This window comes from Podarcis bocagei (genome assembly GCF_964188305.1).
Source record: "Podarcis bocagei genome assembly, chromosome: 14".
Lineage (NCBI taxonomy): Eukaryota > Metazoa > Chordata > Lepidosauria > Squamata > Lacertidae > Podarcis > Podarcis bocagei.
The window spans coordinates 14,052,811-14,068,517 of record NC_138139.1 but is presented as its reverse complement, the minus strand read 5'-3'; the positions used below and the strand labels follow the sequence as shown (position 1 = coordinate 14,068,517).

Here is a 15,707-nt window from a genome sequence, read left to right as displayed (position 1 = left end):
CCTTCCAGTAGCACCTTAAAGACCAACTAAGTTAGTTCTTGGTATGAGCTTTCGTGTGCATGCACACTTCTTCAGATACATATCTGAAGAAGTGTGCATGCACACGGAAGCTCATACCAAGAACTAACTTAGTTGGTCTTTAAGGTGCTACTGGAAGGAATTTTTTTATTTTGACATATTTTAAAGCAAGAGTGCTTGGGGACATTTTACACAAGTTTGTTGTGCCTTAAAAGCTAAGGGGTCTTAAGTTTGCTTTGTAAAGACATCACTGAATGATGGGAATCCTTGTTCAAAAAAGCTAAGTGACACTGATGTCAATTCATTCTTGTAGGTTTTGGAAGCGCTGTTGGAGGCAGTAGGCCTCTGAATGTCAGTTGCTGGGAATCCCAAGAGGGGACAGTGCTCTGGCACTCAGGTCCCGCTTTCAGGCTTCCCATAGGCATCTAGCTAGCCTCTGTGAGAACAGGATTCTGCACTGCATGCGACATTAGCCTGATGCAGCAGGACTTTTCTTATGTTCTTATGATCATGTCTCTTTACTGGTAGTTTATTGCATGCCAATGGTGCTAGTTTGAAGCACTGTCTAATGCAGACCTGTGCATTTCCTTCGCTGCTTTTTTAAAAAAACTTCCAAAACCAAAAAAGAATTATAAACATCAAATTCAAAATCCATATTCGTTTTGTAACATAAGCCTATTACATAGTTGACTAGATTAAAATATGCCTAATTGCTATAGACTTCCCTTTGCTATATATAAATGCAACGCAATTAGAAATATTATATTATAATTTTTTATAAATTCCTCTATACCCCCCACTCCCCTTCACCCATGTGTGATCTCAATTTTTTTTACTTCTTCCATCTTGTTGTGTTGTTGCAGTTTAATAATTATTCAATTGATTCTTTTATTATTTCCTTGCACATTATCTATTAATATTTTATACATTATCTATTAATATTCCAGTTCCAGTGCTAGTTTGAAGCACTGTCTAATGCAGACTTGTGCATTTCCTTCACTTTAATTTCAGAATCATTGGAAGAGGTTGAGCAGAACCTGGCAAGTCTTGGAAGCATTGCAGGCATACAGCAGCAGCTATGGAATGAAGAATGCTACCATGGAAAGTTAACCAGGAAAGCAGCAGAGAGCCTCTTAGTGAACGATGGGGATTTTTTGGTGCGTGAAAGTACAACGTCACCTGGCCAGTATGTTTTGAGTGGGCTACAAGGAGGACAAGCGAAACATCTGTTGTTGGTGGATCCTGAAGGCAAGGTAGGAACATTTAAGAAAATGGATATAGTAATCACTAGGAGGATCACTGGGCAGGTGCAGAGTGCCAGAAATAGCATTGTCTGGTTATTGTAATAATAATAATAATAATAATAATAATAATAATAATAATAATAATAATAATAATAATAATAATATATTATATATAACCCGCCCATCTGGCTGAGTCTCCCCAGCCACTCTGGGCAGCTCCCAATCACATGTTAAAAACAATAAAGCATTAAATATTAAAAACTTCCCTAAACAGTTCCCTGGCAACTGGTATTTAGAGGCATGCTGCGTCGGATCCAGGATACAGTAGAACATGGGTAGGAAAACTAAGGCCCAGGGGCCGGATCTGGCCCAATCGCCTTCTAAATCCGGTCCATGGATGGTCTGGGAATCAGCGTGTTTTTACATGAGTAGAATGTGTCCTTTTATTTAAAATGCATCTCTGGGTTATTTGTGGGGCATAGGAATTCGTTCATATATTTTTTTCAAAATATAGTCTGACCCACCACATGGTCTGAGGGACAGCGGACCGGCCCATGGCTGAAAAAGGTTGCTGACCCCTGCAGTAGAAGCAGACAGCGGGATGAAACAAGGTTGGGTGGCATTGCTCACCTAGCTTCCTAGTGCAGAGGTTCCTGCCAGTAACAGAGAGGGGAGGGGCAAGGTGGCAGAGAGGGTGGTGCAATGGAATAGCAATAGTGTGAGCATCTGATTGGCTCCGCTGTTGCACCCACACTGCACCAACCTCCCTGCCGCTTAGACCCTTGCCCGCTCAGTGCCCAGCAGCGACCACTGTGTTGAGGAGCTGGGTGAACAAAGCTGCTCCAGCAGCACAAGACACACACCAGCTGCTACTAGGATGTAAAGGTAAAGGTACCCCTGCCCATCAGGGCCAGTCGTGACTGACTCTAGGGTTGCGCGCTCATCTTGCTCAAGAGGCTGGGAGCCGGCGCCGTCCGAAGACACTTCCGGGTCACGTGGCCAGCGTGACGAAGCTGCAACTGGCGAGGCAGCACCAGTGCCGCACATGGAAACGGCGTTTACCTTCCCGCTATAAAGCGGTACCTAATTATCTACTTGCACTTAGGGGTTCTTTCGAACTGCTAGGTGGGCAGGAGCTGGGACTGAACGACGGGAGCTCACCCCGCCGCGGGGATTCGAACCGCCGACCTTACGATCAACAAGTCCTAGGCACTGAGGTTTTACCCACAGCGCCACCCGCGTCCCTGCTACTAGGATGTAGCATACAGCAATCATGACTCTGGCTTTTAATATTTTGCAAGTGGAAGAAAAGCTGGGGAGAAGGCAGGTGCAATATGGTGGTTTGAGACGCAGAGCCACCTTATTGACACACAATTGAAAACTAACGTTTGCCTTTAATTTTTTGCTGTCTTTTCTAGGTTAGAACCAAAGACCATGTGTTTGACAGTGTGGATCATCTTATTCGTTACCACATGGAAAATAAATTGCCAATAATCTCTTCTGGAAGTGAATTAAATCTGAAGCAGCCTCTGAGAAAAGGGACCGGACACCCGCAATATAACAAATAATTAGGTTGGCTTACGCCGTCCTCAAGACAATTCCTCCTTTCTTTTTCCTAACAAAACTTCAAGTGACTATTCTGAAACATGGATCCTAGGAATCCAGCTCTGCAAGAATAGATGATGCCTCTAGATGCTGTTACACAAGACTTTGTGCGTGTGTGTTATCTACTTGCCAGTGTGTTTATCTACTTTACATCTATACAGTCCCATCTGGACAGCTATAACAGTTTTACCTTACAGAAATAAAACCCTGGAGAGCAAGAGAGAGAGGAGATACCAAGCACCAGAATCACTTTCTAATGATTTTTAGAATCAGTATGAAATATAAAAGCACAAGCAAACAATCACAAGCAAAAGCAAAACTGACTTGAAGAAACTGGCTGGAATGATAGAAATATGTGCCTTTTAACCAAGGAGGTGTGGGGAAATAAAGAATCTTTATACTGGATTTCAAAAAATTTAGTTGATTAATTTGTCTAGGTATACAACATATGATTGCCAAAAAAAAGAGAGAGATAAAAGAACCACAGGTCAATTTGAAGACTGCAGCTTAAGAAAGGTATCAGATTCATTCATTAGTAGTAATAAATATTATTATCCCTAAACTTTTTTAATGTTTGTGCAACATTTGCTAAATCTAAGAATGTAAATTAAGCATAATTTTGAAACGGAAGCTGACACTGGGTTAAACTTAGGTTTGCTTACTTTTCAAAAAGTCCTTCTATGCCTTTACCAGCAGCACGACATGTTAAGCGATAGCTGAAGCTTCATTTGCATGTCACGCTGTTGTTTTAAAAAAGAAGAGATGGACTTAATGGATGGTAAGCCTAGTTAGATACTAATATTTTTGAGAGTCTCAAATATGATTTTACTAATAATGCCAACAAGTATCAGAAATAACTTTCACTTTCAAATTCCATTGTAAGTTTACAATATAGAGAAGCTAAAGGAAACAGATTACCGTATTTTTCGCTCTATAAGACGCACCAGACCACAAGACGCACCTAGTTTTTGGAGGAAGAAAACAAGAAAAAATATATTCTGAATCTCAGAGGCCAGAACAGCAAGAGGGATCGCTGTGCGGTGAAAGGAGTGCTCTGATGGTGTTTCCTGCTTGGCAGGGGGGTTGGACTCGATGGCCCTTGTGGTCTATTCCAACTCTATGATTCTATGATTCTATGTTCTGGCTTCTGTGATAGCTGTGCAGCCGGCATTCGCTCCATAAGACGCACACACATTTCCCCTTACTTTTTAGGAGGGGAAAAAGTGAGTCTTATAGAGCAAAAAATACGGTATATGTTATTTTGCAGGGGGACCTTTTTAAACTGGCTACTTTCCTTTCCTCTTTTTAAATTTTGCATGCTCTGTATTTCTCCTTTCCTCTGCTCTTTTTCAGCTCCACTAGATTTCTTTTGTTCCTAAAAGTTAAGAAACTAAGTTTCTTAGAAATAAATATTCACCCTGCACTGTCTCTGTACCCGTTGTCAATCTGAAATATTATGTAAATTAGTATATACTGGAGCAATTCTGTACTTTATAACAGAGAGACCAAGTAGTGTGTTTGGAGTTTTGAAAAAGAAGACTACACTCTTTAGCACACACATCTAGGGAGTAATATTTACTGAATTCAGTGGCCACACTCAGATGTTCTAATCCTGACTTGATAAGCCATCGCATGCAGGTCCATGGCACTCATATTTTTGCTGGTTTATTAAGCCAGGATTTGATTGTTTTGAACCTGGTCACTGGAACTTACTTCCAAGTGCACATACTCAAGACCACACTGCACATGGAAAGGATAGTTTTCTCAGGGTATATTCCTTTTTATATATTAGCACAATGCCACCAAAATCATATTTGTAAGAGCTGAACAAGTTGGCAGAGCAATAGATGGTGATTCTCTCCTAGGATGCCCAACAATGGATATATGAAAGTCTTAAATAAGGTTAGCTTTTAAAATAATGACATTTAAAAATAAACTTTGTCTGTGCAAATATATTTTACATGTTTTGTTTCTGTTCTTTTTACAACACACTGTTCACACAGTTTGTCACAATGCCAAGCTGAGCATCCCAACATTTTACCAAAAGGCTTGCAGCATGAGATAGCTTGTTGGTGACTACACTGCTCATGGCAATTTTGGTGTATAAAGCCTTATACAGCTTGGGACCAAGATACATGAAAGATCATATCACCCCTTACACACCCAGCCAATCACTATGTTCTGAAGCTGAGGGCCTCCTGAATCTCACCAGGAGGTCTGTTCTGCACAATTTGGGAATCAGACCTCTTGTGTTCTGGCAACTACACTCTGGAATGTTCTCCCATTAAATATTAGACAGGTGTCACCTTTCTGGCACCCAATGATGCTTGGGGAGTGCTGTTCAGCCCAATGGAACCTGCAATGCAGGGTTCCTCAGGGTTCAATTTTAGCATCTACATGAAACTGCTGCATGGGGTCATCTGAAGTTTTGGAGTACGTTGTCAGCAATACGCTGTTGAGACACAGCTCTACTTCTCCCTTACATCTGTAGGTGTGGCATGGGATGTGCTGGACCACCGTCTTGCCTCTAATGTACTGGATGAGAGCCAATAAACTGAAGCTCAATCCGGATAAGACAGAGGCACTGTTAGTGGGCAGTTCCTTAGACCAAATGGGTGGGGGGAGATTTGCTCTTGATGGACTTACACTCCATCTACAGGAACAGTACGTAGCTTGAGGATACTTCTTGATCCTTTGCTGTCACTTGAGGCTCAGGTGGTCTCAATGGTGCAAGAGCGCCTTCCATCAGCTTGGGCTGGTGACCCAGCTATACCCCTATCTGGACAGATATAGCTTAACTAATGTCATCTATGCTCTGGAAACTTAGGTTAGATTGCTGCAATACATTATACATGGGGCTGCCTCTGAAGACGGTTTGAAAACTTCAGCAGGTGCAGAAATCAGTGGCCAGTTTGCTCACTGTGGCAAGACTGTTTGAGCACATAATCTTGGCCCAAATGTAAAGGTAAAGGGATCCCTGACCATTAGGTCCAGTCGTGACCGACTCTGGGGTTGCGGCGCTCATCTCACTTTATTGGCCGAGGGAGCCGGCATACAGCTTCCGGGTCATGTGGCCAGCATGACTAAGCCGCTTCTGGCGAACCAGAGCAGCACACGGAAACACCGTTTACTTTCCCGCCGGAGCAGTACCTATTTATCTACTTTCACTTTGACGTGCTTTCAAACTGCTAGGTTGGCAGGAGCAGGGACCAAACAATGGGAGCTCACCCCATCACGGGGAATTGAACCGTCGACCTACTGATGGCAAGTCCTAGGCTCTGTGGTTTAACCCACAGCGCCACCCACGTCCCTAATGTACTGGCTGCCAATTAATTTCCGGGCCTAAATCAAAGTGCTGGTTTTTACATATAAAGCCTTAAAACGGCTCAGGACCACAACACCTCAAGGACCACTTCTCCCTATATGAACCGCCTCAGACCTTGTAATCATAATCTGAAGCCATTCTTTGTGTGCCTCGTCCACAAGAGGTCCAGAGAGCGGCAACGCAAGTACGGGCTTTTTCTGTGGTGGCCATGGTTGCTCAAACCATATACGGCCTTTTTAAAATTGAGGGGGGGGGGAGCTTTTATTTTTGCTTGTTACTGTGTTATGTATTTTTTGTGTTTCTATAGTGTAAACTGCTCTGTGATCCTTGAAGGGTGGTGTATACAAATAACAATTGTTATGATTATGATTGCTGGTCCTGATCCAACAATGCGTTCCTTCTGTTCTTTCCCTGTGTAAGAAGAGCAGGTGAATGGGTCCTGAAGGCAGAACAGAGGATGCCCCCCGCCCCACCTCCAGAATAATTCCTATTTGGAAGACAGCCGAAATCCTCCCATTTGCTCCCCTTCCAACAGGCAGCCTGCAATGTGCTTAGAGCGCAGCCGCAGCCGGCTCTGAAACTGTCTGGGCCTTTGCGCTCCTCCCGATTGGCTGAGACCTCCATCCAACCGCCGAGCAGGTTCCTTTTCCCGCCGCCAGCCGCGCCAGCTTTCAAACAAGGAAAGGCTTCGCGACGCAACCGAGCTTGGAGCAGAAAGAAAGGAAAAACAAAAAGCAAAGCCCGCCTCTTCACCCACCGGCTTCTCTCGCCCGCTTTGTGGAAAGGCTGTCTCCTTGCCTATTGGTCGGCCTTTCTTTCAATCATCCAAAGAACGGCGGGCAGGTTCGGTCGTCACGCGGAAGAGGGAAGGGGTCGCTTTTAGCGGCGTGGGGACGGGGAACAGGTGAGGCGTCTCGGCTGATTGTTGGGGGTTGGAGAGAAAAAGTGTGTGTGTGGGGGGGGGGTCGCTGCTCGTGTAGGAACCCGGGGCGGGATTCAGCGCGGCGGGGGCGCCCAGGGAGGGGTGGTGGTGGTTGGGCGTCGCCATGGAAACGGGGCGCCTCGGGCCTAGAGGTCGAATTCGCCTGCTCTGCTTCCCTCTCAGCTCGCACCCCGTTTTCTGACGAAGTTTTTTTTAAGAAACAGAATGTTTTAAATAGGCACCTGTGTCCTTCGCTGTGGTAAAGAGGGACGCTCTTGTGCTAAAACTGAGGAAGCTTGACGTAGCCGCTTACCTTGACTAGCCCCCTTGTCTAGGGTGGCCACCTTTGTGGCAAAATGGGTTTTTATTTTCTCATCTGGTGCTGAAGCGACTTGAAAGCAGTCCATTGTGATCTGTTGCAGCCTATTCTCTGGAATACATGTCACATGCGCGTGCACATACACACGGATTTTTAAATCTGTGCTTGGCTACTTGGAGCTTAAATACATGACTTTTCACACACCCTTTCAAACACAGGCATTTGGAGAGGACCTCTAACTTTGCAGAGAGAAGACCTAAAATTCAGGACAAAGCTGTATCAATACAGGACGCACCGAAATACAGGACAGGAGGCAATCATACTATTGACCTGCCCAAATGGATGTGGGGTTGCAGCTTCGCAGCGTAACCTGAGATGCTCCAATGGCAGAATTCTAATTCGCCTCAATAAGGCACACTTTTGAGCAATACTCATTTACAGGGTTGTGCTGCATAAAGGTGCCGTGCTATGTAGTGCTTTAGAAGTAGTTCTTGATACGTTTTCAGAAGAACGTCACACATACATTGCTTGTTAACGTTTTGGGCTGCTTTTCTGATCGTTGAAAGCAGCTTGCAAAACAAAAATGGTGACCAGGGACTTGCAGAAGATGCTTGCCAAAATCCCAGTTGCCAAGCTTGCTAAACTAAAAGCCAGCTAGCTGAGAAAAATGTGCCTTTCCAAAGGCAAGTAAGGAAGTATATATAATTCTGAAGTAAATGGAGAAGGCTTTCCCAGAGATGGGGAAGAGGATTGGACAAATGCATGGAGGATACTATTAGCCATGATGGCTCTGTTTTTACCTCCACTGTTGGAGATGGTATGCCTCTGGATACCAGCCGCTGGGAATCACAAGTGGGAAGCGTGCTGTTAAGCTTTTGGGTCCTCCTTGCTAGCTTTCCCTGGGCGTCTGGCTGGCCACTCACAGGATGCTGGAATATAATGGACCTATGGCCTCATCCAGAAGATCTGTTCTTTTGTTGTTACAATTTGAAGGAATAGTGGGAGCGTCACAAAATATTTCCCGCTATCATATTCACTCAGCAAGGTTTCAGTCACTCAACACATAATAGGTTTCCCAAGCTAATCTTTCTGAATTTAGGCTGAGTAGGGCTGGCCATTCTTTTAATTTAGGTTTATGGATTCTAGCCTATCTCAGGATCTTCTGCAAGCCATCAATTTACACATTGTTTTGCAAATATTGCTTTGCAAAGCAACTAGAAAATAAAATAGCCTTTTATATTCATAGGTTGGATGCTTGAGGCTAGCTTTTTAGACTGAAGAGTACAGGAGTCTGGGTTGGATCTATAAAAATGCAGCAATCAAACATCAAGGCATTTCTCAGTCTCTCAAGTACCAATTGAGTTTCACAGAACTCATCAAAAGCATAACAGATGGAGCAAAATAATAATTTTGTTAGCAAATCTTGGGATTAATTTTTAAAGAATAATATGCAGAGAATAAATTTAGAGGTGATTGGAAGGTTTAGTGAGGTGTTTATTTGAGACTAAAATGGTCTGTTTTCAAAGTTATATAGGGAGTTGCTATTTGTATCTGACTGAATCACCACAACCATATTCTACTTCAGAATACCAAATCTTCCAAGCATAGTAATGTAACTGAACAAAATTGGCACTTGAACTGCAAGTACAGTGGTGCTTCGCAAGACGAAAAGAATCCGTTCTGTGATTCTCTTCGTCTAGCGGTTTTTTCGTCTTGCGAAGCAAGCCCATTGACGGATTAGCGCTATTAGCGGCTATTAGCGGCTTATCTGCTGATCAGATCAGCTGATAAGCGGCTTAGCGGCTTAGAAAAAGGGGGGAGGAAAAAAATCAGCAGGAACTCGCAAGACATTGTCGTCTTGCGAAGCAAGCCCATAGGAAATTTGTTTTGCGAAGCACCTCCAAAACGGAAAACTCTTTCGTCTAGCGAGTTTTCCATCTTGCGAGGCATTCGTCTTGCGGGGCACCACTGTAGGGAGTGTTATATGAAAAATTTGGTATGGGGTAGGATGGAGGGGGTCAGTCTTGAGGAATAGGTGTAACATAGGCCAAATGACTGCTTATGAGCAGGCAACCAAACATTGTTAACTCCTATTATGTTAATATGCAGTTATGTGCCTTTTGAAAGCTTTTAGGGGTTGCGTTGCCCCAGAAATCCCCTCCAACAACCACTCCTTCACCCATCCGTCTCGGTGAGCAGTAAAACCCAGAAGTCAATATCAAAGAATTTTTAAGTAAGAAGGAGCTAACAAATTCTGGCTAATGGGAACGTCACTTTAGGAACGGTGTCTGTATGTTTGAGGACTCTTTTCCTCTTTCACTAAAGTTTATTATTAATTGCAATTGTGTAATTTTCGTTTTCCCCACCACAGGTGAAACAAGAAACATTCCAAACATGTCACTTGACTTTGACAGCGCAGCTTTGCAAGTACAACATGAAGATGAAGAATATGATCCGGAGGACTATGCTAGGGAGCAAGAGGTAAAAACTAAGACTTGCCAAAACTTCATGTTTCTTATTCTGCCCCCGCCCCCAACTTTCCTTTTTTCTTACGCTGGGGTAGATGACTTGTTCAGCACTAAGGACCACATTGGAAATGATTTAGAACATTTCGAACATATTAAGAGCCTGACGTACCAGGCCAATGACCCATCTGGCCCAGCAGTATATCATAAACAGTTCATTATATAATTCACAATATTCTTTCCTTTCAATATTATGTTCTTCCCTTTCAAACCTTCTTAAAAGGTCAACCAGATGATTTTAAGACAAGATAGCTCCTGGCTGATGTAAATACGTTCACCAGCTATAGAGCTATTGTAGCTAGTAGCTGAACTTCATGAAGTTGTCTAATCCAGTGTTTCCCAACCACTGTTCCGCGGCACACTAGTGTGCCGCGAGATGTTGCCTGGTGTGCCGCGAGATGTTGCCTGGAGGGAGGCGGTTGAGTCGGGCGGCGAGAGGCGGGGCGGCGGCGGCGAGGAGAGGCCGCCCAGCGCGGGGCTCTCGCTGGCTGCCTGCCTGGCTGCCTGCGAGCTCGGCGGGCAGCGCCTCCGTCCGCAGCGCCCGCCTCGCGGCTCTCATTCCCTGCCCCTGCCAAAGCTCACCCAGCCAAGCCGCGCTCTCCTTCCTGCCTCGCTTTGCTGCCTCCTCCCCCCCACCCCCAAAGCTTGGAGGTTCCCCGGCAAGGGGGAGGGGAAAAAAATTGAAACTTACACTTTCGTGCGTCCCTCCCGGCGTGACGCTGCGCGCTGACGTCACGGGGCTGTAATGGTGGTGTGCCTCGAGATTTTTTTCATCAAACAAGTGTGCCTTTGCCCAAAAAAGGTTGGGAAACACTGGTCTAATCCTCTCTTAAAGCCATCCAAGTTGGTGACTGTTGCTATTTTTTGTGGAAGTGAATTTCAGAATCAACTGTGCTCTGTGTGAAGAAGTACTTTTCTTTCGTCTGTTCTGAATCTTTCAACATTCAGTTTCATTGAATGCCCACAAGTTTAATTTCATGAGAGATGGGAATATATATATATATATATATGCTTTCGTAGATTTTCACGGGTACAGGAATGTAGGTTTTGGTGTCTTCGGGTGTCTTCCCGTGTAAGAGTTGGGGTGTCTAGGCGACGTTTCGACGAGGTCTCACTCGTCATCTTCAGGCTGGTGCTTTCGGCTTCTTGTTACTGGAACAGAGCAGGATCTCAGTGTTTGAGTTCCTATAAATACTGTTGAGGGGGTGTGGTGCAGAGAAGAAGTTCCCAGGTTATTGTGCCTTTTCTTCTTTTGTTCCTTAATTACTTGGGGGATATCTTGAGTGATATCTTGAGTGATATTCTGAGTACCACTTAGGTGGGTCATTAAGTGTGGATTAGTTGCTATAGCTTTCGTGTCTTGACCTTTTGAGCTTGTGAAGAGATTTTTCTGAGAAGATGGCTGTACTGCACTTAGTTGTGCTCTGGCTTGGCTTCGTGTATATGGGCGAGCTGTGGTTTTGTGCCCTGTGCCAGCCAGATCTGTGTAGGGATTGCAGGGGGGTGCAGCATCCGGAGGTGCCACTATGGTTTGGCTACCGGATGGAGTCTGTAATTTATCTGTGGAGAGGGTCTGGGTTTGGGTCTGGTGTGGTTGATAGGTGATGGCGTTCTGTGTGCCTCTGGTCCTGGTGTCGGTTTTTGTGGGGAGGGCTAATTTCCAGATGTCTGGCAGGCGGGACGTGTCGTCACGCTTGTTCATGTTGTGAGGGTGTTTCTCTATCTCGATGGCTTCCATGATTATTCTCTTGTGGTGATGTTCCATGTTAAAGAGCAATTTGGAATCTGCAAAATTAATTTCGTGTCCTGTTTCTTTCATGTGTTGGAAAAGAGAGGAGGTTTTTTCTTCTTTTTTGACGGCATTCTTGTGTTCTGCGATACGTGCATTTATTCGTCTGTTTGTTTGTCCAATGTACGTGGCTGGGCAGACTTTGCAGGGTATTTCATAGACCCCTTGGTTTTCCAACTGGATTTTATCTTTGGGGTTTCTGAGGATATTGGCTATTTTTTGGTTGGTGCAAAAGGCTGTTTTGATATTGTGTTTATGGAGGATTTTGCTGATTTTGTCTGTAGTGCCCTTGATATAAGGAAGGAGGGCCATGCCATTGTTTTCTTCTGTGTCTTGGTTTTTGGGGGGTGTTTCTTTTTGGATTAGCTTCGTAACCCTGTTTTGCTGGTATCCATTGGCGATTAACACATTTGAGAGATTCTGTAACTCAGTTGTCAAGTGGTCTTTGTCAGCCAGGCGTTTGGTTCTGGAGATGAGAGTCTTGGCTACGGAGTTTATTTGTGCAGGGTGGTGGTGTGATTGTGCATGTAAGTAGCGGTTGGTGTGTGTTTTTTTCTGGTAGATAGTGTGTCCTAGGGAGCCATCAGGTTTTTTGTAGATTAGGACGTCAAGGAAGGGAAGTTGGTTGTTGGCTTCTATTTCCATAGTAAATTGTATTTTGGGGTGTAGGCTGTTGAGATGTGTGAGGAAGCTGTCTAGTTTTTCTTTCCCGTGTGGAAAGACTAGACAGCTTCCTCACACATCTCAACAGCCTACACCCCAAAATACAATTTACTAATCTACAAAAAACCTGATGGCTCCCTAGGACACACTATCTACCAGAAAAAAACACACACCAACCGCTACTTACATGCACAATCACACCACCACCCTGCACAAATAAACTCCGTAGCCAAGACTCTCATCTCCAGAACCAAACGCCTGGCTGACAAAGACCACTTGACAACTGAGTTACAGAATCTCTCAAATGTGTTAATCGCCAATGGATACCAGCAAAACAGGGTTACGAAGCTAATCCAAAAAGAAACACCCCCCAAAAACCAAGACACAGAAGAAAACAATGGCATGGCCCTCCTTCCTTATATCAAGGGCACTACAGACAAAATCAGCAAAATCCTCCATAAACACAATATCAAAACAGCCTTTTGCACCAACCAAAAAATAGCCAATATCCTCAGAAACCCCAAAGATAAAATCCAGTTGGAAAACCAAGGGGTCTATGAAATACCCTGCAAAGTCTGCCCAGCCACGTACATTGGACAAACAAACAGACGAATAAATGCACGTATCGCAGAACACAAGAATGCCGTCAAAAAAGAAGAAAAAACCTCCTCTCTTTTCCAACACATGAAAGAAACAGGACACGAAATTAATTTTGCAGATTCCAAATTGCTCTTTAACATGGAACATCACCACAAGAGAATAATCATGGAAGCCATCGAGATAGAGAAACACCCTCACAACATGAACAAGCGTGACGACACGTCCCGCCTGCCAGACATCTGGAAATTAGCCCTCCCCACAAAAACCGACACCAGGACCAGAGGCACACAGAACGCCATCACCTATCAACCACACCAGACCCAAACCCAGACCCTCTCCACAGATAAATTACAGACTCCATCCGGTAGCCAAACCATAGTGGCACCTCCGGATGCTGCACCCCCCTGCAATCCCTACACAGATCTGGCTGGCACAGGGCACAAAACCACAGCTCGCCCATATACACGAAGCCAAGCCAGAGCACAACTAAGTGCAGTACAGCCATCTTCTCAGAAAAATCTCTTCACAAGCTCAAAAGGTCAAGACACGAAAGCTATAGCAACTAATCCACACTTAATGACCCACCTAAGTGGTACTCAGAATATCACTCAAGATATCACTCAAGATATCCCCCAAGTAATTAAGGAACAAAAGAAGAAAAGGCACAATAACCTGGGAACTTCTTCTCTGCACCACACCCCCTCAACAGTATTTATAGGAACTCAAACACTGAGATCCTGCTCTGTTCCAGTAACAAGAAGCCGAAAGCACCAGCCTGAAGATGACGAGTGAGACCTCGTCGAAACGTCGCCTAGACACCCCAACTCTTACACGGGAAGACACCCGAAGACACCAAAACCTACATATATATATATATATATATATATATATATATATATATACCGTGTGTGTGTGTGTGTGTGTGTGTATCTATATATCTATATCTATATATCTCTATATCTATATCTATCTATATCTATAATCTATATCTATCTATCTATCTATCTATCTATCTATCTATCTATATATCAGGCTTCCTCAGCCTCGGCCCTCCAGATGTTTTTTGGCCTACAACTCCCATGATCCCTAGCTAGCAGGACCAGTGGTCAGGGATGATGGGAATTGTAGTTTCAAAACATCTGGAGGGCCGAGTTTGAGGAAGCCTGCTCTATATGCACTTTCTCTAAGCCATGCATAACATTCACACCTCTAGCATGTTTTCTAAACTTAGATGCCCAAATGTTGTAGCCTTTCCTCATAGAAGAGTTGCTCTATGCTCTTGATCATTTTGGTTGCCCTCTTCTGAACCTTTTCCAGCTCTGCAATATGACTGACCTAGCATGTCTGCTATACAGCTATAATGGCAGGTCCAACTTGTGTAGTTGTTGAGCTTTTTCTGTGACTTCCTTATTCTGGGATTGGACTCCACCACAGAAATCTACTTTATGTTAAGACTAATACTGTTGTCTTGGAAAGACATTTATAGTGACATCATAATCTTCTTGAAATTACACCTGAGTGTCTCATGATGTCACCAAAACAGCTCCTTATTAGTGTGGCTGGCTGTTTAAAAAAACACCTTTAAATAAAGTGCTTTTGTCATTTGCTATTTCTTAAGCTTTTGTACATGTTGGAGTCAGCTGTTGTAACAGAACTGTGAATTATGCCTTCTCTTATCTGGAGTATTTAGGAATGTGGGTGCCTCTCTTGGTTATGAAGAGAGATTCTGCTGTTCTATGCAGCACTTCAGTATGTGTTTCTTATACATTTAGTTTAATTTATTTAGTGTTTTAGGGTGCTTGTTGTACATGTAACTGATTTTGCTGTGTATCAGTTTTCTCTGAGAGTTCTGTATATTTTGTGGAGAGAGAAAAAACACACAGATCTGCTAATTTCTAAATGGAGTTGTGTCAAGAGGGCTTATAGGAAAACTATTGCTGGTTAATTGCATTGCAGCAAGATACTTGTATTGATTTAGTCCTAGAGAACCAGAGTGGCTCTTACACCACCATCAGCTGACCAGTACAATCTCCTGTCATTGTTGCATTAATGCTAAATAATCAGCATAGAATTTGTTTTGCTTCTTGTCTACTTTGGTCATTAAAGGGGGGAAGTATTCCTTGATGGATATGCTTCCTGTCCCACTTAATCCACCTTGCTATTGGCTTTCACAGTATCACAGCTACAGTATTTATCTCAAAGTAGTAAGCTAGGATAATTTGCCAGAATGCATTCGTGTTCAGATATCAAATGCAATTCACGAGCCCCTTGATTTTTGTTTGTTTTTTTGAAGCCACCTTCTGTGGCTTCAAAAACTCCCAACTTTCCCTCCTTTAGGTATGCTGATTACTAACTAAATTAATTCCCTGCCTTCCACCGGGATGGTGACATGCTTCCCTAATTTTCGCAGAGGTGTAAACATGTTTATGGGCTGTACTACCACTTCATACTGCTTGATTAGACATTTTTCTATAAACCCCCTATCCCAAAACCTCTGACGTAAGCATGCCAGGAAGAAGGGGGACTGTATGGCAGTAGTGAGCAAGTCTGGATGTAAAAGCGGGCATGACAGTGGGTGTGATTTCTTAGCTTAATGTAGCAGACTATATTCCAGCCACAGAAAAGTGAGAGGTATACACACGCACACTGTGTATTTATCAATCTATAGTTATATCTTCATCCAGCCTAACAAGAGGG

General features: G+C 43.8%; 2 protein-coding genes and 1 long non-coding RNA gene across 9 annotated transcripts in view; 2 read left to right on the top strand and 1 right to left on the bottom strand.

Annotated features, from left to right (window-relative positions):
- Positions 1–3,272, top strand: part of SHC4 (SHC adaptor protein 4) — a 63,855-nt gene extending 60,583 nt beyond the window's left edge. For all 4 annotated transcript variants that reach the window (XM_081170017.1, XM_081170018.1, XM_081170020.1 and 1 more), the window contains 2 exons: positions 1,030–1,271; positions 2,681–3,272. In XM_081170017.1, coding sequence (XP_081026143.1) covers positions 1,030–1,271; positions 2,681–2,830 — 392 coding nt within the window. In that variant the 3' untranslated portion in view covers positions 2,831–3,272. The remainder of the gene's footprint in view (positions 1–1,029; positions 1,272–2,680) is intronic.
- A 3,690-nt stretch (positions 3,273–6,962) lies between these two features.
- Positions 6,963–15,707, top strand: part of CEP152 (centrosomal protein 152) — a 54,235-nt gene continuing 45,490 nt past the window's right edge. For 2 of the 4 annotated variants that reach the window (XM_081169977.1, XM_081169974.1), the window contains exon 1: positions 14,634–14,759. Coding sequence is in view for 1 of the 4 variants with exons in the window: in XM_081169976.1 (XP_081026102.1) it covers positions 9,828–9,914 (87 nt within the window). In the remaining 3 variants the exon portion in view is untranslated. Of the gene's footprint in view, positions 7,097–9,801; positions 9,915–14,633; positions 14,760–15,707 lie in introns of those variants that run through there. The other 2 variants (XM_081169976.1, XM_081169975.1) reach the window with 2 other exon arrangements.
- Positions 7,480–14,548, bottom strand: LOC308573307. The gene is made up of 3 exons (XR_014002020.1): positions 14,346–14,548; positions 8,234–8,362; positions 7,480–7,689 (listed from the first exon to the last, which is right to left on the bottom strand). It is a non-coding gene; the product is annotated as an uncharacterized lncRNA (long non-coding RNA).